The following is a 25,910-nucleotide window of genomic DNA, read 5'->3' on the forward strand; positions in this document are numbered from 1 at the left end:
TGCTCTGCTCTGCTGGATTGCCTTCTGCTTCTTGCATCTCTGAACAGATTCAGCAGTGACTCCTCTGAGTCCAACACCTCCTCCTCACACAGCTGAGTCTCATGAGGAACACGACTGGAGGGGCCAGGCTGAGAGTCCTGCAGTGCATCAGAGCCTCCCTCTGACACCGAAGGCTCTCCAAACCCCTCCTCCTCCTCAGATTCCTCAGCTGCTGGGAGTACAGGCTGACACTGAATCACAACACCCTAGTCTTAACTTGCACATTCCCTCTTGCCACCACATGTGAGGATACCATTTGTCAAGCCACACTAGCCCCAAAATTACTGCTTCAGTCATCTTCGGGACCACCACAAAACGGATGGTTTCCCAATGCTGACCCATTTCTAACCATATAGGTTTGGTTAGGTGTGTCGCCAGAGCACCTCTGATGAGAGACCCATCAGCCTGTTCAAACCCCATGGACGAGGCAATAGCTTTGCTTGGATGCTCAGTTTCAGTACAGTACATAGATTTATGAAGCATCAAGAGCACCCTGACTCTATCAGGACACTCAAATTCATGTGAGCTTCTATTTTGGGCACTACTATTCTGGCGGGAATGGCAAAATATGTCACTGCACTTTTTTTTTTTGTTCGTCAGAAAAGTTCATTTCTAACTGTACATTTCCCCTGCTCTCTGCACCTGTTGTGATAACTTATCTGGTAACCATAGTGAATCCCATATGACTAGTTATGTTATGGTTTCAGTCTGTCTAGTGCGCATGTCTAGAAAAAGTTCACACAGTTATTTCTTTATTGTCTTTCACTTTGCTGTTACTGTCTGTTACATTAGGATGTAGTCAGCTAGCTCTCTTTATAATATATATTTAGTTTTTATATTTTTGTAATTAAAAGGTATTTAGTAAGATTATGCGTCGTGTTTTATTTCCTTCCTTCATGCACATCATGCATTCTCTGAAGCACGGTCCTTCGCCCTCTACTAAGGCGATTTATACCTTAACATTTGGTAGCAGAGGATGGTTTGATTTATGTTTTTAGAGATGCATGTTTCTGCGGCTGTTATCAGTTAGTTAGTTCTAGTGAGGCAGCGGTGATTAACTGCTGAAACATGTCAGGAAGGAAGCCACGGCTGAAAAGGAGTCTGTCTGTGGGGCATCTCACTTCAACTTTAAGAACTCCGATCGCTTCAGCCACACGCCTTGGAGAAGACACACCTGCTCCTGTCGACGATGCAAGGTCAGTCACTCCTTTTTCTACTTTTCTAAGCTCCCTGGCAGCTGCTTTTGAAAATGTTCACACTCCAGGGGCTCAAGATGAATTTCAAAGGCTTGGAGCAAAACCTAAAGTTCAGCCGAAGAAAATTCCTTCTGCTCCTTCAAGCCCCAAGCAAACTATGCGAGATAGGGCTATGCAAGGCTACTGTGAACAAATTGGGGGTTTTGAAAAGCGTTTGCAGCAGGCAAAGGAATATGTGTCAATGGTTCAGCAATATGAGAGGTGTTATGAGCAAGAACCGGCCATATTGCCACACCCACAAGAAGAAGCCATATTGCCTCCTTCTTTCCCAAAGCCAAAGTCACGCCCATCATTGAGTGTCATGCCAGACGAATGGGAACCGGAGGCTCCTATGTCACATGATTATGGGCTGTCCCAAAGGCCATACAGAGCCACAGTGATGCCTGAAGCAAATGTTATAGCACCATCTACTGGTGAAGCTGCATTAAGACATGAATTGGAGCTCTCACTCTCGCAACTGTCCATGCAGGAATCTTTGCTCAGAGATACAAGATTTCTGCCGTTATCTGAGGCTCCAGTCCCTGATGGTGCTAGGATTCCTGTTACTATTGCTTCTCCTGTTAATATTGCTTCTATGCAAGTCCCTCTACCTGGCAGAACACAGCCATATTTAACCCACATGCAATTGCCACCGGGTTCTTATATGCGGAGGCCAGTGTCATCTGCAGGTTATGCTACTGCACCAGCCCCAGCGCCAGCGCCTCCTGCTGGCCAGGGTAGAATAGCAGCTCAAAGACAGTCACAGCCAGCACCAATACTACCGGCAGCTTCAATGCAACTGCCGCATGTCCAGGCACAGGCACAGACGCCACTGGTGCCCCCTGCAGGTTATGGTCAGATTGCACAACCTGCACAGCCAGTACCTCAATTGTATATTCCTCATCAAACACCTTCCATTGTACCACTGGCTGGTGATTCAAAATTAAAGAAGTCAGGACAGAATTACAGGGCATGGATCAGTGAGGTTGGACTTTTGCTACGCAGAGAAGGTACTCACATGATGGTATTTAATCCTCCTGCCCAGCCATGGATTCCTGACATATGGGACTTGGATAATAGAGCATGCACAACATTATTGATGTCAATGGACACTGAATTGCAGCTCACGTTTTCACAAGATGCAACTGCCCAACAAATTTGGACTCAGTTAGAGACATGTTATCGGCCTACATCAATTGAGTCTATATGTTTACTTTTGTCTGAGTTCCATGGTTCCAGATTAAAACCTGGTGAACATATTGGAGCACATTTGACTAAAATGAAAGGTATTAGAAAAGAACTGGGTGAAAAAGGCTATCCTATTGATGATTTTCAAATGATCAGCATTATCATCAATTCTTTGAATCATGAGTGGAAAGATGCTATTTCCAAGATTAATCAAGTGCCTATTGCTCAACGCACAGTGGATCATGTATGCAGAATTTTAACCGAAGAAGAGGCACTTATGCAAGCTGCGCCACATTTAAGGGAACCACCTGCATCAAGAGCTTCGGCGAGGCGTGCCTTCCGTGGAAGGACCTATGTTCCAAGGATGCCAAGATGCTACCTCTGCAATCGTGTGGGACATGCCACCCGGGATTGTCCCCAACGAGTTCCAGCGCCCGTCACGTACCAGCCCAGAGGAACAGATTCCAGAGGAGGCAGAGGTAGAGGCGGACGACAAGGTCGTGGTCGTGGTTCCAGGCATGATCCACAAGCTCCACTTGTCACATTAGTTGTGACCAACGATCCACAGCCTCAACCAGAGTATGACAGATGACTTCTTTGGACTTTGGACAGTGGAACAGCATTACATGTTACCTACAGAAAAGAGCTTTACACAGAGATGCACGAGCCTGAACCTGAACTTTGTGAACTTTACTCTTTTTCCAATCATCCTGTTCAGGTCATGGGAAAAAGAACTGTTTATATTGAAGAGCTTGGTGCTCTCATTCCAGACGTTTACTATGTTCCGTCTGCCAGTAGTAGTAATTTGCTTAGTCAGAGTCATTTGTCTAGGTTGGAATGGGCCGACTCAGTATGGGGTCTTCCTCACATTCCTCATCACTGCCATATGGTTCCAGCATCTGTTGCACCTCAGCTAGGGGCTTCGCTTCGAGCTCAGCGGAAGCAGAGTTTTCAACGTCTGGATCTTGGCACGCCCAGTTGGTTCTTTCTCTCCCCCTCTGGGAGCCCTTCACAGTTTTGCCGCAGCAACAGGCACACTCCTATGTTGAGGATGAAGAGCAGGGCACTCCATAGCTCGATGACCCATCTGACCACACTGGTAGCACTTGATGGGAGCCCTGGCTGGCACTTGGGTGATGCTGGTGGCTGCAGAAGCTTGGGGATGTCAGCCATAGAGGCATTTCCCTTGGCCACACAATGGCTTGACTTCATTGATGTTTGACTTTTTGGGACGATCCAATTCGATGTCTAGCTCCACAGCTATATGGTAACACATAATAGATTAGGGAAACCTTGAATGATGCAGGCTTGAAGTAAGTCATGATCTAGCTCTTGTTTGAAGTAATTGACCATTCAGGCCACTGCCCCAACTGATTAACAATTTTCCTGAATTCACCAATGTATTCCTTTGCAGGGCAACCTCTCTGCCTCAGGCGGTAGATTTCTTTCTCAGCCATCAGGACTTGGGACTCATCTTCAAACTGACCGCTCAGTTGCTCCATGAATAGATTAATGTTGTTCAGTTCAGGAGACCCCTCATCATGGAGGTTGATTACCCAGTCAGCAGCTTCCCCCTCCAAATTTGCCATCACAGCATTCACCATCATAGCCCCATCCAGATAGGCATAAGTGTAGCAATCCAAATGAGCCCACACCTGGTTTAGGAAGAAAGTCAGCTTTTCAGGATCCCCATCAAAAGTGAGCTTGGTAGGAGGTGGCTCGAATCTTGGCAGGGACACCTGTACCTGCTTCTGATCCTGGGCCACTTGCTGTCCTGGGGATGTGGCCGAATCAGTCTCCAGACTTCTCTTGGCTGGGCTCTGGGACTGGCATCCCGAGGCCATGGCAGTGGGCTTGGCTGGGGTATGGGACTCAGTATCGCAGCTGGTGGGATGTGTGAAGCAGTGTGGGCTCCAGCAGTTGGGCTGGAACTCCGGCAAGGGGGAGGCACCCTTGGCACCTCCCTCCTGGGCAATAGGAATTGTATGTTTTACCTCCCGCTGGTCGAACTTCTCCTTCAGCTGTTTTAGTGAGGGGCTGTGGACTGCTGATTGAAATCTCCATTCCTCAGAGTCATCCCATCCCATCGAGCCCTTTCCTTTCTTTCCATCCGCAGACGAAGAACCCTAAGATGACAGCAATAAAAACTCCTCTCCAGTGGTTACAGGAGTACTCCTGCACTGAGGGGCAGCCTCGGCTTGGAAGAGGTTCACTAAGTCTGTAGCTCCTTCCTGCGGTACCAGCTTCCCAGGTTGGATCAACCTGGTTTTCGGCCGAGCCACTGCCAGTGACTCCTCTTTGGTGGCTGGAGCACCAGCCTGTGCTCCAACAGCCTGAGTCCCATTGACACTAGCAACAGTTTCAACTTTCTCCTCCACCTCAAGTTTTCACCGGGTCTTTATCGCTCTCCCAAAAGTGAGTGGGTAGGCAGCCAGGGACCAGCCCCCTGAGAAATGAAGTTTTATGAGACTTGGTTTAATGTCATGGGTCCAATTGACAGAGACAAATAAAGCAGAATTCTGAGGCTTGCAAATTCCTCAAAGAACATGTTTATTGATACAGAGTATCAGCATTTCAAAAGTGAAACCAATTCCCCAATACAAAGTTTAGAAATCCCACCCCTAAAGCTATGCAAGCAACTACATTTCCCCATTCAGCTTGTTGGCAGTCTTTTCATGAAAGGCCCAGCCTGCAGTTTCAGGAGCAGCCGATGACCTTGGTTCCCATGAGAGAAAGTTGAAGAGAGAAAGCCTGTTTTGACTAGCACAGCACCTGGCAACCCCCCCCCCATGCTACAGTATGTGGCAACTAGGAATGAGAAGGAAAAAATGGCTGCAGCCATGCTTATTCTAAAGTTGATATTATTATTGAGAAGGACCTCTCTTTCCTTTGTAGATAAAAGTCCCCAAACTTGGAATGTGTATGTGTGTGTGTTGTGCATGCGTGTGCTTGGCTGCTGACAGTTTGGGGAGGCGAGCTTGTGTGGCACCAATTGTCCCCACGTCGACTTGGTGCAACTTGCTCCCTATTGATCCAGCTGTCCCAAGTCAGCGGAGCTGGGCTGGCTGCACCTATCTGACCATGCCTACGCAGCCACGTCTACCTGGCCATACTGAGTCAGCCACACTGAGTGAGCAGTGACGAACCAGCCAGTTGAGCTGGCCATGCCTCCCCAGCCACATAGAACTAATCGCCGTAACTGAGCTGTGACTACCCATCTATGCCTACCCAGCCACGCCCATCTGGGCCTTTGAGGGCAATCATAATGCTGATGTGGCCCTCAGTGAAATTGAGTCTGACACTCCGGTCTAGCTAAATTTGACTTCTATCTCTTTTCCCTTCCCTCTTCCATTAAATTATCTAGGGCAATTATCGCTTTATGAAACTTTTACTTGCTCATAGAGCAAACTGGATGAAGAAGGATTTGGAAGAAATCATTCCTTTACACCTAACTACCCAGCATAAGAATCCAAAGTGCTTAGCTTTGTTGCTAAAGTATATGGCACCAGGAGAAGTAGATACACAGGACAAGAACAAGGTAAAAAATGTTTGGTAAATAGAGCTATCTGTTTGAAAATATTCTACCAAAACTTTCTCAGAAGGTTTAACCAGAGCAAACAGTTTAAAATAGCTGGTCTATTTTAATTGATGGAATTCATTTGATCATTTTTACATTAAAAATATATCTAAAATCAAGAATCATAAATCTAAATCTAGAAACTCTAGAGAAATCTGGAGTCAGTATTGTTCTGAATCAATTTTATCTTTTCACAAATAATGCAAAAAAAATATTAGCAAGCAAGGAATTAATACTTTGCATTCCATTTCTGCATGTCCATAAAACAACTGAAGACTATAGTTGTGCAATTAGCTATACCAGATGCTAAACAGAAATTTGCTGTTTTCTATTAACTAAGTACTTATCTTCAATTGTTTTCAAGCTCTGAAATTTATGAAAATAATTATCTTTAAATAATTTGTTTCTATTATTTTAGTTTATTATTTTTAATAATTACAAATTTCCTGAAGAAATCTATTTCAGTGTTACTATTTTTATTATCTTTTTTCACTTTATATTTTCCCTCTGAGATGCAGGTTCCTACCTTTCTCCTTTATATACACTGTAAAATTGTTAAAGGTTTTTGAGTATAATTGAGTGTTGGAAAAACAATGCTTGTAGATTCATAGCACACTTTAGCTGTTCTTTCAACAAAAACTAATGGCTGAAATATGTGAGCTTGTCAAGTCTCAAGAGATGTTAGTGAACCCTGAAACCTTTTGACATTTTTGGCTGGATTGTACATTGCAAGGTTATTTGACTGCTGGCATCTTTCTTGGTATGACCTTTGGAACTGGTTTGCCATTACTTCCTTCCTGGGGCTAAGAGAAAGTGATTGGATCAAGGTAATTCCAGATGATTTCATATCCATGGCAAAACTAGAACTTAGTCTCCCAGTTTCTAGTAGCCTGATTTCTTAACTATTACAATAGACTGATTAGGTTCTCTAATAAGTTACTTTCACTATCTTCATGAATCATTAGAGTTTCCTAGATCACAGACTGGGACCATTGGTTTAATTAATAGCAAAGGAGATCTAGCTATCTAGCTATCTATATTTCCACAGTTTATCCTCACAACAGGAACTTTATCAGATATTAAGAGCTTGCCCGGAGTCATCCAATAAACTCCAAAGTAAAGTGGAAACTTGAACCTGGGTCTCATTGGTCCTAATCAAACACATTAAGCACAATGGCATAACTACAACTACATTGTTAATTTTAGATGCAATTTATTTCATTTTTTATTTTAAAAAAGTATTCTTTGTGTCTACTGTTATTCTTAGCAAACTGCTCTTCACTGGAGTGCCTATTACAATAATCCAGAGCATGTGAAAATTCTTATCAAACATGATTCTAACATTGGAATCCCAGACATTGAAGGCAGAATTCCACTTCATTGGGCAGCTAATCACAAGGATCCCAGTGCAGTTCATACTGTCAAATGCATTTTGGTATGATTTTTTTTCAATGTTGGTCATATGTCACACCAGAGATAATACTTACAATTGTACTTTATTTTGCAGTAATATTCCATTTAGAATATTGAATAAATTTCTGAATCTTTACTTTTAGCAGTGAAAAGAAAAGAAAAGATTAACCGAAATGGTTATTTGTCTTGGCTATGGAGTAAGACAAAAAACTATGCAAATGGCTGCTACATTCTTTATTGTCTCATAGTTTAGGACTTGGCTAAATTAGTTATTTAAGAAAAAGGTAGATTTATTGAAAACTACTTGATAAATCCAAAATTGCATTACCCTAAAGCTCAGAATTCTATAACCACTAATCGTACGCCACTCAAATAATTTAATGAATATCTGTAAAAGACAGAAATACAGGTAATCCCCGAGTGACAAGTGTTCACTTGACGCTCATTCAAACTTACGCAATAAGCACCCCTTAGTGCTTATGAGCAAGTCCCAAAATTACAAATATTGCAGCACCACAGCAGTTGTTCGCCCTTATGAGTGACCGCAGTGGCACTGCAATATTCAACGCTGGCTATTCCCTCCCCACCCCTACCCCAGGTCTCCCTAGGCACCAGGCCTTTAATACCTGGCGAAGATTGAGATCCTTCACTTTCTTGGCTGCTCCAGGCCCTTGGTGCATTCGCAGAGAATGGAGGCCTAAAGTAACATAAGATCACATGAGATCTGTTCTCTGCAACAGAGAATGGAACCAAAGCTGGGTGATGCTTCTGTGCCTCTCTGGTGGCCTGATCCAGGTGCCGGAGGGCTTTTACAGGCCACTGCTGCCTATATCTGAGGCCAGGGGATGCTTCCATGGTCCTCTCGCAGCCTGCTTCGGGCTCTGGAGGCCTTTTCCCAGCTGATGGACAATGCGAAATTTGAGAGGGCCCCGAACAAGGAGTATATATCGGAGGTGGTGACCCTTTGAGAGCTGTATGCAACGAAATTTCATTTTGATGTATGCCGATTGGTGTACATTCAAAGTGACAATAAAGTTATCATCATCATGTTGATGCCGCTCGGATCTGAGGCCCGGGGATACTTTGTGGCCCTCTAGCGGCCTGATTGGGTGCCAGACACCTTTTTCCAGGCTGCTGCCACCTGGATCTGAGGCCAGAGGATGTTTCCGCAGGTGTCCGGTGGCCCATTTCTGGGTTGCAACGGCCTGGAGAAGGTGTCCAGCATTTGGATTGGGCCTCCAGAGGGCTGCGGAAGCATCCACAGCCTCAGATCTGGGTGGCAGTGGCCTTAAGAGAGCGTCCGGTGCCCGGATTAGGCCGCTGGAGAGCTGCAGAAGGGCCTCAGGTGAAGGAACCATGGCAGAGAGGAAATGGATCTTTTCAAGGTGAGTCCGACCCTCCATGGTCTTCCTCACCGTCAGATGCCTCAGGTTCACTTAACGAGCTGCGTGTGTCTTAATGAGCAAGGGAGTGATCCTTGTTCAAGGTACGAGATTCACTCCCACCAGTTTTCAAGTTACAAGTGGAATGGGCAGGCTCCATTATTCTCGTAACTCGAGGACTACCTGTACATTGTTAAATACAAAGTTCCTAAAATGTGGAAGGTGGAAAAGATTTGGAATTCTAATATGAACAAAAATATTTTAACTTAAATTATTCCAATAATAACAACAACATCAGCATTGACAAAATCCCCAAGCTTGCAAAGGGCAGTTTTACTTGGAACATTATGCAGCAGTACGTTTAACTCCATCAAAATCCATCTATTTCATTTTAGGTAGATTAAAAATGCAAAATCCAGTGTAAATATCTGCTTCATTGTGCATTTGTCAATAATTTGTCAGTCTTCTGCTTAAAGTTTTTTTTAATTGTTCTGCAGCCAAATAAATTCTAGGAACAGCTTACAAATCTCTTTATTCAAACATCCAATTTACCTGTATTAGGTCAATGACCTAATTAAGCATTTGCAAGTTTTTGAATTTCCAAAAATGTTTCAAGAACATGATGGTAGCTTGATTCAGAGATTACTGAGATACTGGCATTGTCAGGTCCCTACCAGAATGCTGCCATTCCAAGAGGAGGGGGAAGGCCTCCTTGGGGATTGAAGATGTTTCTATATTGTTTCTGCTTTTGTTTTGATGTATCTGTATTGGATTTGGGGAAGGGGGAATGAGTCCTCAGGGCCATCTGGTTTGACTCCTTTCCAGCTAACTCCTGTCTGTTACCAAGGTCATGGTACCAGCGAAGAACCTGTTATCACCTTTTCAGCTCAGAGTTCTCACAACAACTTCATGCCAGCAGATTGGCTCCAGATGGATTGGAGCAATGGGGTGGGGGTGGAAAATGGGAAATTAAATAAACATTTTTGCGTAGGAACTTCAAATTCCGCTTGACCTCTCTGCAATAATTTTCTCTCAGTAAAAGATCCTTTTGAAATAATGCTGTTTCAAGAGTCATGCTTTCCTGAGGAGATAGTGGAGATGGAATCTGCAAAGTGATCAACCCAGAGAGGCATCCGCCCTACCGATGTCTCAGCAAGGCAACGATCAAGAAGAAGTTGAGTGCTGGGGAGAAGCCTCTGCTAAGCTCTGCTAAGCACAAGTTCTGCTGGATGGACGGAGGAAGCTGCCAGCCTAGGGGACTCATCTAAGGCGAGATGATCCATTGGCATGGGAAAGAGAGACAACTGGAAAGAGAGGGTCACCCGAGGCAGAGGCTGGTATGGGTGGAGAGACAATCTGGTGGCTCTGGACAATGATTAGGGGAATGGGGAAGAACCTGACTATGCCAGCCTCATCATGAAGCAAGCAACCATGATGGAAGCCTTCCAGTACCTGAAGGCATGAGAAACCTTAGCCCAAATGATGGAGGACAACAAGTGACACAGTCGGTGAGCAAAGGAGAGAAAACATCATCCTTGAGCACTGCAGTGGGCATGGCTGAAGCTTTAGAAGGGGCAACAACCACCATGGTAGCGCCCCCTCAAGGGACTCTGGAGGAGCAAACATCCCCTGGGCTGGTGATGGTGGGGCTCACCAGTAGAAGCAAAAATCACCCCCCCTTCAGAGAAGTTCAATGGAAAGGCAGAACTGCTGGCCTGGATGGGTGGAAAACTGTACGTATCTGCCAACCAGAGGCTAAAAACCATGCAAACCTGTCATGACTCAAAGTTGGTGTTGCACTTTGGATTCATGAAAAAACTGCACCTCCTCAAGAGACAGTTGAGGAGCCTTCGCTCAAAAAGGACATTGAGAATTATGTTTCCAGCTGCCCTGTATGCACAACCACAAAATGGAGGCAAGGAAAAATGCCAGGGTTACTTCAGTTAGTGGTTGAGCCATCAGTACCCTGGAGAAAGATTTCCATTGACTTTATTGTGAAACTTCCAGAAAGTGTGGGAAACACAGTAATTTGGATAGTGAGTGATCTGTTTTCCAAGCAAGTACATTTCAGCCCCTGCCAGAAAATTCCAACAGCCAAAGGATTGGCAAAGATGTTTCTTCAGCATGTTTACCAACTACATAAGGCACTGCAAAGCATCATCTTGGATAGAAGAATCCAATTCACATCAAAGTTCTGGAGATCTTTTTGGACCTCCTAGGAACTGACCAAGGACTTAGTTCTAGTCACCATCCACAAACGAATGGGAAACAGAATGAACGAACTCTGTTCTAGAGCAGTACCTATGTTGCTTCCTTAACTACCAACAGGACAACTGGACCGACCTCCTGCCATTTGCTGAAGTAGTGTACAGCAACGCTGTACACACCAGCACAGGCTTCACACCTTTCTGGCCACGGGGCAAGATTTTAAACCAATGCCTGAGCTGCCAGCTAAAAACCCCACAATCCCCTCCTTAAAAGGATGGATAGATCAATTAAAATATACCTGGCCCATAGTGCGCAAGGCACTTGCAAAAGGCCAGGGCAACTTACAAGGCCCAAGCCAATAAAAAGAGTAGAGCCTAAACCATTTCACATTGGTGACTGAGTATGTTTGTCCACAAGGTTCCTACAATCCTTGCAGCCCTCAAAAAAGTTAGGGCCAAAATATGTAGGGCCTTCCCCCAGAAAACAAATAATTAACCCAGTCACAGTAAAGTTACGATTACTAAAATTGTTGAGAAAAGTCCACCCCATTTTCCACTGCAGGCTCCTAAAATCAGAGGTAGTTTCTCCCCTATGGCCAGCACCCCCTCCAGTTCCCAAACCTCTTAGGGCCATCTAGTTTGACTCCTTTCCAGCTAACCTCTGCCTGTTACCAAGGTCCCGGCACCAGAGAACAACTTGTTATCATCTTTTCGGCTCAGAGTTCTCACAACAACTTCATGCCAGTGGATTGGCTCCAGATGGACTGGGGCAGTGGGGTTGGAGTGGACAATGGGAAATTAATTAAATGTTTTCATGCAGGAACTTCAGATTCCGCCTGACCTCTCTGCAATCATTTTCTTTCAGTAAAAGGTTCTTTTGAAATAACACTGTTTCAAGAGTCATGCTTTCCTGAGGAGTTAGATGAGACAGGGCTTTATAGGCATATTGAAAAAAACAAGCAAGGAGATAATCATTGTTCTCCACTGTCCTCTGTTTAAATTATAAAATCCATATTTTTTAGGTGCATAAATTCCTTTGTGGATAGAAATAGAAGCGAGATCAATTGACTTCATAAAGTATTAATTATGCTGGAGATAATCAAAGACAAATTACAGAAAAATATCAATGGAATTTGGTTGGTTATATAATGAGGGCAAAAGAGCATCTTCAGGATGGAACCAGCCTCTTCTTTGTGGTCCATCAGTTCTGAGGTAGCTGTGCATATGGATTAACAGTGAGTGGTCTCCTGGCTGTTGCCATCTCTTTATTATAAACCAGCTTCTCCCTTCAACCCAAGCCTCCAGACAAACAGGAGAGAATTAAACAGGAAATCCTCATTTCATCCTTGGTCTGGCTAAATACAAAAAAGAAAATCAAAACAAAAATTAGAAGTCTGTAGCTCAGCCAAACTGAGATTGGTAATGAAAGGCCAGGATTGGAAGAAAAAATAAACTTTAATAAAGTTATCAAGAGAGAATAAATTTAAACATGCAACACATTCAGTAGTTTTTTGTTTTTTAAAAATCAACCCTAAAGCAATTCTAACTAAACTAACTTTCAGTCTTGTCTAAGGAAAACCTCTCATCCAGATCGCCACCCACCCTTCTCACCAAAACCCACCACATCAAATTCTTCTGTCAAAATCTAATGGAACCCTTCTTTTCTTTTATTGGCCCTCAGGGATCAGGTGACTATTTTTGGCACATCAGATTGGCTTTTGATTTAAAAGGCAAGCTGCTCCTCATTACAGGTGGCCATTTTTTTAAAAAAAGATTATATTTCCAACCTTATTCTTTTAGAAATATTGTTATGTTATACTATATGTCCCTGTAATCCTCAGATATGCAGGAAATTATTTAAGAAAAGTGCAGTTATGTAAAATATGTAAATTTGCCTGGAAAAAGTCATACAAAATGAGTAGAAGAGGGGGAATAAGGGAATATGTATGTATGATTTCAGTTCTACTGTTAACAAATTGCTTACTTCAGTACAAATATATTATTCTCTAGCTACAATTATGGCTTCCAATTCAGCTTTGTCAACTACAAAACAATAAATCTTGGTTATCTTTTAGGCTAACCAAGGAAAAATCAACAATACAACTGACTATGAAACCATTTTCAAATAGATCAAAATAATCTGTTTCCTCAAAGACTTCCTACAGCTTAGATGCCACCACTCTCTTTATCACCTTACCTAAACATGAAATATTAGAGGCTGGCTATCATTGTCCATCCCTGAGGCATTCAGAACACAATGTCTTTATAAGTGGCCTGATAATTGCTTGTTTTAATTGAGACACCTTGCTTTCCTCAGAAAGGCATTTCTGATATTAACTGAAATACCTTTAAGAGCTTTCCAGCTAGCAATTACAAGCAAGATTAGGCAAAGATCCAGAGGAAACATGGTGGAATATATAGGTCCAACTTTCCACATTGCTGGGTTTCACAAACTGAAACTGATCCAGTATAATGCATGAAGAGTTACCAAAAGCTGGAGGGAGGTGGGAAGAGACTTTAAATTAACCTTTAGCTAAACTGTTTCAATCCGTCCACTTACTAGCAACATTTTTTTTCTATAAACATCAGAGGACAGGTCTTGTTATGGAGGTTGGTTGTATACCTTTATATATTGATTATATTTTATCAGTAACATGACACTTTAATTTCTAGAGACGTTGGTTAAAATGCAAATTTACTAATGTTAAATAAAAAAGTATAGATTGTAAAATGTGATAACATTAAAGCACAAATAGTGTCCACCTCCAATATGGATGGACAACTTCTAATCAGTCAAATTTACTTTCCAACTGAAGTGCCATTAAAAAGCTACAAACTGAGAATTTTGCTCTAGTTTTTTCTTGATTTTGGAGGAGCTTGGGCAGGTTAATGATAGAGACGTCCAGTTGATACCCCATGAGTTTCTTTTCCCATTTCTGTATCTTATTTTCATATTTTACCTCCAAATTCTATTACCAAAACTTTGGGTGTTTTGCCCTAAATTTCAGCAGCACAATTTCAACCTATTTTTAAGGATAGGAATGAGTATTCAACACCCATCTTTCTAGAGGCATTTCATTCTCATGTCTATCCTTATTTTTGCACAAAAAGCCTTTTAAAAATGGCAACACCAAAATTTGGCAATTTACTACTACACTTCAGTGATACAATTTCATGGTACTTAAGTAATAAATGTAATTTTGTTCTAAAGAAGAAATTTAATTACCATCAGTAGGTACAGTTAATAATTTTTTAATTAAAATAGTGTCTTGCTTGATTTACTGGTTGAACTCCAATAGGACTTTTTAAATACCTATTGCCATTTCTAAAACTTCACTGTATCTTTTTAACTGGCCTTTTTATAAACCAGGATGCTGCACCAACTGAATCTCTGCTAAACTGGCAAGATTATGAAGGACGAACTCCCCTCCATTTTGCAGTTGCCGATGGGAATATAGCTGTTGTTGATCTGCTGACTTCTTATGAAAGTTGCAACGTGTCTTCTTATGATAATTTATTTCGAACTCCGCTTCACTGGGCAGCTTTATTGGGTAAATTATGAATGGTAGAAATTCTTTACCCTTTTGAGCATATTTGTCACCTAATTTTGTGGAATATTGCTTTTCTCAATTAAGACCCTGCATTCTGAGATTGGTAGTAAGGAGGTTGCCTTGAAAAATACAGAAAAAATATGATCATGAGATCAACTTATACTAACTTAATCCATTGATTCATGCAGTTTAATTTATCTATATATGGATCTTGTGTTGGGTATAGCTTTCAGAATCTTCCAAGACCCCAGACTGTCCTTATTGTTTGTTATACTATTTACCTATTTTTCTCTGTGTTAGTTGAGTAGCACAGAATATGAAGGAGATAATATGAAGGAGAGATTTAAAATCCTGTCCATTTTCTCTTCTACCTACTATTCAGATAAATCACAGAGTTTAAGAAAGTAGCAGTGGTAGGGTAAGCACTATTGGATCAATGATTCTTCCAGTGTTAACTTAATTTTGTTGTCTATATCCACAGAGAGAAGCACTTCTTAGTTTTGAAAAGTACCCAATAACAGCATCAGTGCCATTGTAGCTGGAGAAAGAAACAGAAAATTAAAGAAAAAATGGTTCATTCCCCTCTTGTCTTGGCTCCTTCACCCTTTTGAGAAATTGCACTCCTTTAACACACTACTTTCTAAAAATATTCACACAAAATTTTAGAACTATCTCAAAACATTCCAAAATTTAATCTTAGGCAGCAACAAATCATGCAATTTGCCCTGAATAGAATTGGCAATTCTTAATGGCTGGAATTATCAGTCACTGTAGATACCCAGTCATAGTAATTTGAGCCATGGTGAAAATGAGAAAATGTTATTTTGAATAATTAAATGTACAGCAAAACAGAGGCCATATTTTCTCCCTTCATTTATTGTTTTGAATAACATAAAATCTTTTGCTACCCAGTGTTTTACATTATTAAACATCTGACTTGAGGATCCTTGCAATCATAATTTCCATATTGCTACTTAGTAGGTAAAGCAAAAACTGTACAGCAGAGGATAAATATGAGCAGATGCAGTTACTTAAGGTTTAGTTAGTAATATGGGCTAAAAGTTTGAACAGCCTTAATGAGCTTTATGAAGGGATTTAAGCTGGAAAAGCAGATTGCCAAATCAGTCATTTTTTTAAAAAAATTCCATTTATACCCCGCCCTTCTCCGAAGACTCAGGGCGGCTTACAAGCTTAGCAGTAGCCTTCATTCTATGTATATGCCTGCTTATTAGGGCTTTTGGGGCCCCCCAAGCGGCATTATTAGTCAGCTTATTGCCCCCAACAATCTGGGTCCTCATTTTACCTACCTCGGAAGGATGGAAGGCTGAGTCAACCTTGAGCCTGGTGGGATGCGAACCTGCACTAATTGCAGGCAGCTGGTGTTACTTAAGGAGGCATTAGCCCACTGCTCCACCAAGGCTCATTAATACCATACATTGATTCTTGAAAATTCTAGAGAATTAAGGAGCCATGGTATTGTAGTGGTTAGAAGGCAGCATTGCAAGATAACTCTGCCCACAGCCAGGAGTTTGATTCTGAACAACTCAAGATTAATTCAGCTTTCCATCCTTCTGAGGTTGGCAAAATGAGGATCCAGATAGTGGGGGGCAATATGCTGACATTTGTAAATTGCTCAGAGGGTTTTGCAAAACACTGTGGAGCAGTATATAAGTGCTGTTGCTGTTTTATAAATAGCTGAATGCTGTATTATACAATCAATTGTTCTGGACTTGATCAGAGGACTGGTCTATATTTTTGTAAACCAGTTTAGCCTTTCCACAAAGAGAATGCAACTCTTTGAAGAGTCAAGGTATGATATATCTAAGCTTCAAGATGAAAGACTATGATGACTTACCTCATAATGCAATAGCACTTAGTTTTATATAGAATCTTATAACCAGACTTTTTAAAAGCTAGCCATTTCAAACTGTAACTTTTAAAAATATCTTCATTTCCTTATGAAATGAAGGAAGAAATATTTTTTTAAAAAGGGTGGAAAACACTTGAGTTAGGAAAGCAGTTTGGAAAAGGGATAAGCAATCAAAAGAGTTTGTTCTTGGATTACATTTTCAAGAATGAGATCAAAAATAATTTTGCCCCTATGGATTTGATTTGGAGAATGAGGTTTTCATTTTTCAGTGCAGGTGTTTGGTTGAGGTAGATGTATAATCTTGGTATTGCAAGTTTTGTTATGTGGAGTCAACTAAAGGGCAAAGTGTTTAGGGCTTAAGCTCTCACTGCATTTTTTAATAATAAAATAATTATGCTCTCAGACAAATATAAAAATGCGTTATATTGGTTCAAGTAATAACAAATAAAAATATAAAGGTTATATAAGTTTACATACAATCATAACAGCAACAATAAAAGGGAATAATACCAATATTCATTTTCATACACTTTGTTTTATTAACAATGCTATGCCCAGTAAGTTATCAACAAGATGTTGCTATTTACCATGTGAATTTACAACTCTCACTTGCAAATAAATTGTTCCTATAAAAATTACAATTCTTGATTTTAAGGTTCTCTGTGATGGTGTACAGATATGTCAATAGAAGAGTCAAAATACAAAGACATAACCAGTGTTGCTTTATATCTGCCCCTCATTCACAGAGATTTCCATTGAGGGGAGTATTCATATATTTACTCTTATAAATTCCTAAAGAACTAATGAGAAAAAGTGAACACTGTTATTCTTTGGTAAAATCAGCTATTTGATAACTCATGTTACCTGGAAATTGTGTGACCAAATTTGACCTTTGCACTTAGAAAGATTCTATCTCAGCCTACCTCTGTATCTGGATCACTAAGTGCCTGTTTTAATGTCCCCCCCCCCCGCTTGTCATGTCCCATCTCCTCAAAGATGGGGAATAAAGTCTATTCTGTGGCATGTTTTGCCCAACATTCATTTTCTACAATACATGGAAAGGTTAAAGAGTGTTAAAGAGACTGTGCCTTGTTGTGCAGCATGCAGTTTTATTTAAAAATTAAACATTCTTTTTCAATTTCCATTAGGCGAACCTCTAAGCAGAGGGTCCTCTGCATTCATTTCATTCATTTGAAGAGTTGCTTGGCACTGTGACCTAAGCAGATCTCTGCTGAATGAAGTTTGCCAGAATCTCCAATGGGCTCATAGATAATCTTAGAATTAGGCATCTCATATTTATTTTGTCTGGATCCAGTTCCTAATTTTAATTAAACTAAGTATTATTTAAACTAGACTTTTAGATTTAATTTCTCTCATAAGAGAAAAATATAATGCTCATCTATTAGAATAATAATGTAGGTAGTCCTCAATTTATAACTATTCATTTATAACAGCACTGATAAAAATGACATCTTTCACACTTATGACTCTTGCAGCACCCCCATGGTCATGTGATTAAAATTTAAATGCTTGGCAACTGGCATATATTTATAATGGTGGCAGTGTCCTAGGGTCATGTGACCATCTTTTGCAACCTTCTGACATGTAAAGTCGATGGGGAAGCCAGATTCATTTAACTGCACTACTAATTTAACAATTGCAGTGATTCACTTAATAACTGTGGCCAGAGAGGTCTTAAAAATTGGGTAAAACTCATTTAAGAACTGTTGCTTAACAGTGGAAATTTTGGGCTTGATTGGGATCATAAAAGATCGTAAAAGATTGCCGGCGGGTAACACCCAGGGGGAGGGCCTTCTCAGTGGGTGCTCCTGCCCTCTGGAACCAGCTGCCCATGGAGTTTAGGACTGCCCCTGACCTTCGCACATTTCACTGGGACCTGAAGACCTGGCTCTTCGAGCTCTCTGGCCCAGGCTGAGAATTTTAATTTTAATTTTAATTGGGTTTTTTTACTTTTTCAGGGACTGTTGTAATTATTTTTAATTGTTTTTAACTTTTGTATTTCTTGTTTTAAATACCCTGTAAACCGCCCTGAGTCCTGCGGGAAAGGGCGGTATATAAATCCAATTAAATAAATAAATAAGTCGAGGACTACCTATAGTTCATAAATATGTGCTTTTTCTGCTTTTGATTTTAGGTCATGCACAGATTGTCCATGTTCTTTTAGAAAGAAACAAAGTTGGAACAATCCTTTCTGATAGTCAAGGGGCAACACCTTTACATTATGCAGCACAAAGCAACTTTTCTGTAAGTGAGATAAATAGTTTATTTGAAAATGTCATCCTGAATAACATTGAATCTTTTTAATTGGCCTAGTTACTAAGGCTGTGTTTTTTCATATTAAAGGTTGTGAAGAAACAGTATTTTTTAAGGTGAAAGTAGTACAGTATTTGCTATCATTTGTTTTGTTCCAATGTTCTTTTTGATTGGAAAAATTTCTGAGACAAACTGTTTTCCTTTTTGATATATTTAAAACATAGAAAATATGGATGTATACAAGAAGAAAAAATTATTCTATGAGGCTAACTTGAAGGAAGTGATCTAAATTGAGGGTCCCCAACCCCGAGTCCGCAGACTGATACTGGTCGACGGCCAGTTAGGAACCGGCCCATGCAGCTGGAGGTGCATTGAAGACATGACTTCTACCTCCAGGCATGTGACAAGTCTGCAGGGGTCTGGGCAGGGGGTGGGAGAGTGGTGGGCAGAAGCTGTCTTGCTCAATGCAAAGGTCTTCTGGCAATTACGCTTGCAACTGGCTTGCAACATCGTCCTTCCTCTTCTTGCTTCTTCTTCTGTCTCTTCTTCTGCCTCCTTCTCTCTCCTCTTGGTCCTGCTTCCTCTTTCTCCTGCTACTTCTTCTTCCTCCTCCTCCTCTTCTTTCTCACTTTCCTCCTCTCCCCCTTCCAGCACCTTAGCTGGGCTCATGCTCCGTTTGTGCAGCTCTCCAGGTTTACAAGACATGTGCGTGCCAGCCTAGCTTCCAACCCGGGGCTTCCCCAAAGCCTTGTTGGAGAGGGATCCCCTCCCAAGTTACGTATGTGTGAGTGTGAGGATGTTTTTTCCTTGGGGTGCAAATAGGGGCAGGGAGAAGTTATTTTCACCTTAAGCACTGCATCTCCAAGGGAATTCTCTCTCATCTGCACCTTTTCTAAGACTGCTAGGCTCTCTTGCACTTCAAATGGAGTTTTTTGCTTTTGTTTTGATGTTCCAGGTGCCTCGTGTTTTGGCAACATCCTGCCTGCTTTTCTTGGTTTAATTTGGTGTGTATTTGTGTGTGTGTGTGTGTGTGTGTGTGTTCCTCCTTTCTTTGTGCAGCTCTCCAAGTTTGCAAGCCAAACATGGTTCTACCTGGCTTGCAATGGGAGAGGGGGGAGGGGAGAAGCTACATTTCCCCTTAAGCACTGTGTCTCCAAAGGAATCCCTCTCTCATTTGCACCTTTTCCAAGACTGCTGGACTTGTGCAGTGCCAAGTTGGTTTGGTCTCTCTCTCCTCTTTTTCTCAGCAGTTCCTCACCATGCTGTGTCTTTGGTTTGTTTTGCTGGAAGGCTGAATTTAGGATTGTCTCTTTTCCTTCCCACTTTCTTAGAAGCAGAAAGTCACTGGTTTAATCTAATACAATGTAATAATAACAGAAATTGTTATGTATGCAGGCATCTGCATAGCAACAGCCATCAGGGGGCGTTGGCCTGGACAGTTTCGGCGGGAAACCTAGGGCCAACCCCATTGGCTGTTAGCTTACCTGGCCAGGTATATAAGGAGGCCAGGTAGCCCTCATTCCTCAGTTCACTTCCCCTTCCAATAAAGAGCTGAACTCACACACTGGCTGGTGTCTCTCTTGCGTCGGACCCACTACACAATAGTGGCGACGAAGGTGGGATTGCTGCCGACCAAGAGCTGAAGTCACTGGGGAAACGCTCCGCGAGCTGAAGGGAAAGGCATTTTTCCTTCTTCCCCCCACGACCGCCAGCTGAACCGGCAACGCCAAGCGCCACATCCACGACCAACTGCTGCCATGGCTAGAGTCGGACAACCCCACGAATTCGAGAGCCGCCGCCCCGAAACCTGGACCCGTTACCTGGCTCACGTTGAACTGTACATGCGGTTCAATCAGATATCGGAGGACGGTGCAAAGGCGGCCACCCTGCTCTGCCTTGGGGGACCAGTGCTGCTGGAAGTCGCCGCGAACCTGTTCCCCCAGGAGGCCATCAACACCGTCGCGTACCGAGACCTCGTGGCCAGGCTCAACGCACATTTCAGGCCCTGCCGCTCCAAGGTGGCCGCACGGTCACAATTCGAGAAAAGGGACCAGCGCCCCGACGAGACCGGCACCGACTTCCTCGCCGCCCTACGGGAAGCTGCCGTCGCTTGCAGGTTCACAAATTTGGAGGAGCGACTACGGGACCGGCTGATTTGCGGCCTACGCGACAGGCGGTTGCAGGAGCGCCTGTTTGAAAGAGAGGAGGTCTCTCTCCAGGAAGCCGAGGATGCCATCCTAGCCCACGAAGCGGCCTGCGGGGCCGTCCAAGCCTGCCAGGGAACCCGGCCCGGCAACCAGGCAACCAGCGTTTGCCGGGAGTTCGCCGACGTCTTTGACGGGTCATTAGGCAAGTACACCGGGGCCCCCATATCGTTCAAGCTTAACTCGAACGTCTCCCCCGTTAGGGTCCGGCCGCGGCGAGTCCCGTTTGCACTCAAACACAAAATCGAGCGCGAACTAGACAAGTTGGTGGCCCAGGGAATCTTAGAGCCTGTAGATGGAGGGGAGTGGGAAACCCCCATCGTGACCCCCCTCAAATCCAACGGGGAAATAAGGATCTGCGCCGACTATAAGTGCTCGGTGAACCGCGCCCTAAACCCGCACGCTTACCCGGTTCCCGCGGTCAGCCACGTTCTCGCTACTCTCCAAGGCGGCGCCATTTTTGCAAGGCTCGATCTTGCACAGGCGTACCAGCAACTCACGGTCACTAGGGAAACAGCTGACATCCAAACCATAGTAACCCATAGGGGGGCGTTCCGGGTGAACAGGCTGCAGTTTGGAGTCAGCGTTGCTCCCGGCATTTTCCAGGAGGTTATTGAAAAGACACTCAAGGGCATTCCAGGAGTCTGCCCCTATTTTGATGACATCCTGATCGCAGGAGCATCAGCAGAGGAACTGGCAGGGAGGCTTAGGGAAGTTCTGGCAAGGCTGCGCACAGCTGGCCTCACTCAAAAAGGAAAAATGCAGCATAGGCGTTCCTTCCACAGAATTTTTGGGGTTCAGAGTAGACGCCAGGGGAATCCACCCCACAGAATCCAAGATGAGGGCCATCAAACTAGCACCCACACCCAAGAACAAAGCAGAGCTTCAGGCATTCCTGGGTCTGCTGAATTTCTACCATACATTCCTCCCACACAAGGCAGCCATCGCTGAACCGCTCCACAGGCTGCTAGACAAACAGGCAACATGGGCCTGGACGGCCACCCATGATCAGAGCTTCAAGGCCCTGAAGGCATTGCTGTCAGACAAGTCCACAGTAACCCATTTCATCGAGTCCAAGCCCATTTGTATCGCCTGCGATGCATCCCCTTATGGTGTGGGCGCTGTCCTAAGCCACCTTGAGCCCAACGGGGCACAAGTCCCCATAGCATACTATTCTAGGACACTGTCTGGAGCAGAAAGAAACTACGCCCAAATAGACAAAGAAGCCCTGGCAATCGTGGCAGGAATCAAGAAATTCCACGATTACTTATATGGCAGGGAATTCACTGTCTTCACGGACCACAAACCCCTCCTGGGCCTGTTCACCACAGACAGGCAAACCCCCCAGATTCTGTCCCCCAGGATGCTCCGGTGGTCCATCTTCCTTGCAGCATACAATTGCAAGCTGGTACACAAGCCAGGGAAGGAGATGGGCCACACAGATGGTCTAAGTAGGCTCCCCCTAGACACACACGACCCAGACCCAGCACCAGCCACACAGATCCTAGCCCTGCAGGAACTACCCGAGTGCCCAGTTCTTGCCAAGGACATTGCCAGCCACACAGCCACAGACAACATCATGGGCAGGGTGCACTCATGGGTTTGCACAGGGTGGCAGGACAAATCCCCGGGACCAGAGTTTCAGGCCTATTTCATTAGACGCGATGAAATCTCCACACACAAAGGGTGCCTCCTTTGGGGTAGCAGGGTCATCATTCCACCCGCACTACGCGCCAGGGTATTGGACTCCTTACACGAAGGGCACCCGGGGGTGGTCAGGATGAAGGCACTGGCTAGGAGCTACCTCTGGTGGCCCGGGTTGGACAAGGAGGTTGAGGATCGGGTCAAGGCCTGTTATACGTGCCAGAGATCCAGGCCAGAAGTGCCCCATGCACCAGTACACCGGTGGGAGGCCACACACACGCCATGGTCCCGCATTCACATTGACTATGCGGGGCCATTCCAGGGTCAACTATTTTTAGTAGTGGTGGACAGTCACTCCAAGTGGTTAGAGGTAGTCCCTGTCCCCAACATGACCTCGGGGAGGACAATCCAGGTGCTCAGAGCTCTCTTTGCCACACACGGCCTCCCCGACGTAATTGTGTCTGATAATGGGCTTCAGTTTACTGCTGCTGATTTCCAGGCGTTCTTGATTAGGCACGCCACCTCTGCGCCTTTCCATCCATCTACCAACGGGCAGGCCGAACGGATGGTAAGGACGACCAAAGACGCACTCAGCGGGGACTGGCACCACAGACTGGCCAAATTTTTACTAGCCCAACACACAACACCATGCGTGGCTACCGGCAAGAGCCCAGCAGAACTGCGATGGGGACGGCGCCTCATCACCAAGCTGGACCGCCTACACCCAGACCGGGTAGCAGCCGAAACCGGTAGGGCAACATCACCATCATCACCATCATCACCATCACCACCAGCATCACTACCATCACCATTGCCATCATCACCCACACACAGGGTCCTCAACCTGGGGGACCTGGTCTGGGCAAGGAACTATGGGGCTGGACATCCTTGGGTTCCGGGGACAGTGGTCGGGAAAACAGGACCCCTTTCGTACATTGTTGGGGTGGAGGGGGACAGACGCATAAGGCGACACATCGATCAGCTCAGAGGAAGAGTCCCTGAGCACGTCACACACACCCCTGAGCGCGTCACACACGTCCCTGAACTCAACGCACACGATCAACAGGAGGACCACACTCCAGGAGGGGTCAACCCAGCTGAGGACGTCACAGGGCAGGGACCAGAGGAGGAGGACTTCCTGATGCCGGCTCCTTGAAGCCCTGCACAAAGGCCTCAGGAACCCACGGTCCAAGCCCAGGGGCCAAGCACACCCATACGATCCACCCGTCCACACAGGACACCAGCCTACCTGTCGGACTATGTGTGCAAGTGACCCTCACACAAGGACACCACTGTTTTTTTATATATATATACTCATAGTTATAGTAGTTGCATGTTGTTGTTGTTATGTGGGTCTTCTCTAAAGGGGGAGGGGTGTTATGTATGCAGGCATCTGCATAGCAACAGCCATCAGGGGGCGTTGGCCTGGACAGTTTCGGCGGGAAACCTAGGGCCAACCCCATTGGCTGTTAGCTTACCTGGCCAGGTATATAAGGAGGCCAGGTAGCCCTCATTCCTCAGTTCACTTCCCCTTCCAATAAAGTGCTGAACTCACACACTGGCTGGCGTCTCTCTTGTGTCGGACCCACTACACAATAGAAATAAAGTGCATTATTTGTTTGTTTGTTTGTCTATTTAGAAAATTTACAATAAATGTAATGAACTTGAATCATCATGAAGCCCCCCTCCCCCCCCCCGGTCCATGGAAGAATTGTCTTCCATGAAACCTGTCCCTGGTGCCAAAAAGGTTGCAGACCTCAGAGCTAAATTTAATGAGTTAATTGGACTTAGTTGGAATTTTATTGGTCTGAAAGTGAATTTTAAAGCATGTATGTTAAGAGAAAGTATTAGAATGTTTTGATTTTAGAAATGTTTTCAAAGAAAAGTTTAATGTTTTAAAATAGATTTTAAAAAGTATTTTCCCTTTAAGATTAAAGAATCTGAAAGAATACAGTAAAATTTGTTAATATAAATGGTGCTAGTTTATAAAGATTATTAAGTCCAAATAGAAATACATATAATTTCCACAGCAAGGAAGATAAAGCAGAAATGGTTAAATTGATTGTTTTATTCAAAGAGGAGAATATATTTAATTATGTTTTTTATTTGGATATCACTTCTGGAATTTGTGCTTGTGATAAAAAAATGAAACTTTGGTGTTGCTCCTTAGAAAGATTTGTTGTTATAGAAATGGCTAGTTATATGCTAATGTGCAAAATAAAAAGTTGAGGCTATAATGTTATCTTGTACTGTGCTAAATAGAGTCGACAGTCAATGCTTTTTTTTTCTTCCCATGTACCTCATATTTTCTTTTCCCCCTCTCTTTTTCCTTCCCTTAATTTTATATTTTATTTATTTTTCTTTGTATTTTATACATTGATAAAACAATGAAACTAAAAAGATAAAAAATAATATAGAATATAGAATAAGAGGGTTGGAAGTGATTTTGGAGGTCTTCTAGGCCAACTCCCTGTCTGTGGCCAGAGATCCTATACCTGTGTGGCAGACCTGTGGGCATGCATGCCATCACCCCAGAGGGAGGCGGGGCCAGGCTGCTCCCCTCCGCCTCTCCACTTGCACCTGCGCTCTTGCTCTCTTTCTCTCTCCATTGGGAGTCAGCTACAAAAGCTGTGCGGATCAGGGCTGGATGCTGGAGGCAGCTGCCAGCGCAAGTCCAGGTATGCCTGCAGAGTGATATTTGCAGTGCCCCAACAGCCCTATCCAGGCTCCAGAGGCCTGGAAAAGGCTTCTGCCACCCAGATCTATGGTTGCAGAGCAATTTCGTGGAAAGCCCCCCATGGCCGATCCAGACAGCAGATGCCTTTTCCAAGCTTCTGGAGCTCAGACCAAGGTCTCAGGATAAGCCTTGGGAGGGGCACAAAATTGCTCTGCAGCCATAGATCCAGGAGGCAGAAGCCTTTTCCAAGCTTCCGAAGCTCGGACCAACACCACAGGGCAATTTTGCAGTGCCCCAGCGGCCTGATCCGGGCTCTGGAGACCTGGAAAAGGCCTCTGCCACCCGGATTTATGGCTGCAGAGTGATTTTGCACCCCCTCCACGGCCGATCTAGGCGGCAGAGGCCTTTTCCAAATGGCGGCATCAGGGCAATCCATGCAGGGGGGGTTGGGGGAAATGGTGGTGGTGGCAGTGCGATCCATGCAGCGGGGGGAGAGGAAACAGCGGTGGTGGCAGTGTGATCTGTGCGGCAGGTCGGGGAAATAACAGTGGCAGCAGCGCAATCTGTGCAGCAGGTGGCAGGGAAATGGTGGTAGGGCGATCCGCACGGCAGATGAAGGGGATACCTGCCCCACTTGTTCCATGGCCAC

General features: G+C 44.1%; 1 protein-coding gene across 1 annotated transcript in view; it reads left to right on the forward strand.

Annotated features, from left to right (window-relative positions):
- INVS (inversin) overlaps positions 1-25,910 on the forward strand; it is a gene marked incomplete at its 5' end in the record, with an annotated part of 306,815 nt that overhangs the window by 122,486 nt on the left and 158,419 nt on the right. The window contains 4 exon segments of the mRNA XM_083377072.1: positions 5,827-6,000; positions 7,307-7,474; positions 14,412-14,592; positions 18,618-18,727. Coding sequence (XP_083233198.1) covers positions 5,827-6,000; positions 7,307-7,474; positions 14,412-14,592; positions 18,618-18,727 — 633 coding nt within the window.

This window comes from Vipera ursinii (genome assembly GCF_947247035.1).
Source record: "Vipera ursinii genome assembly, chromosome: Z".
Classification (NCBI taxonomy): Eukaryota; Metazoa; Chordata; class Lepidosauria; order Squamata; family Viperidae; genus Vipera; species Vipera ursinii.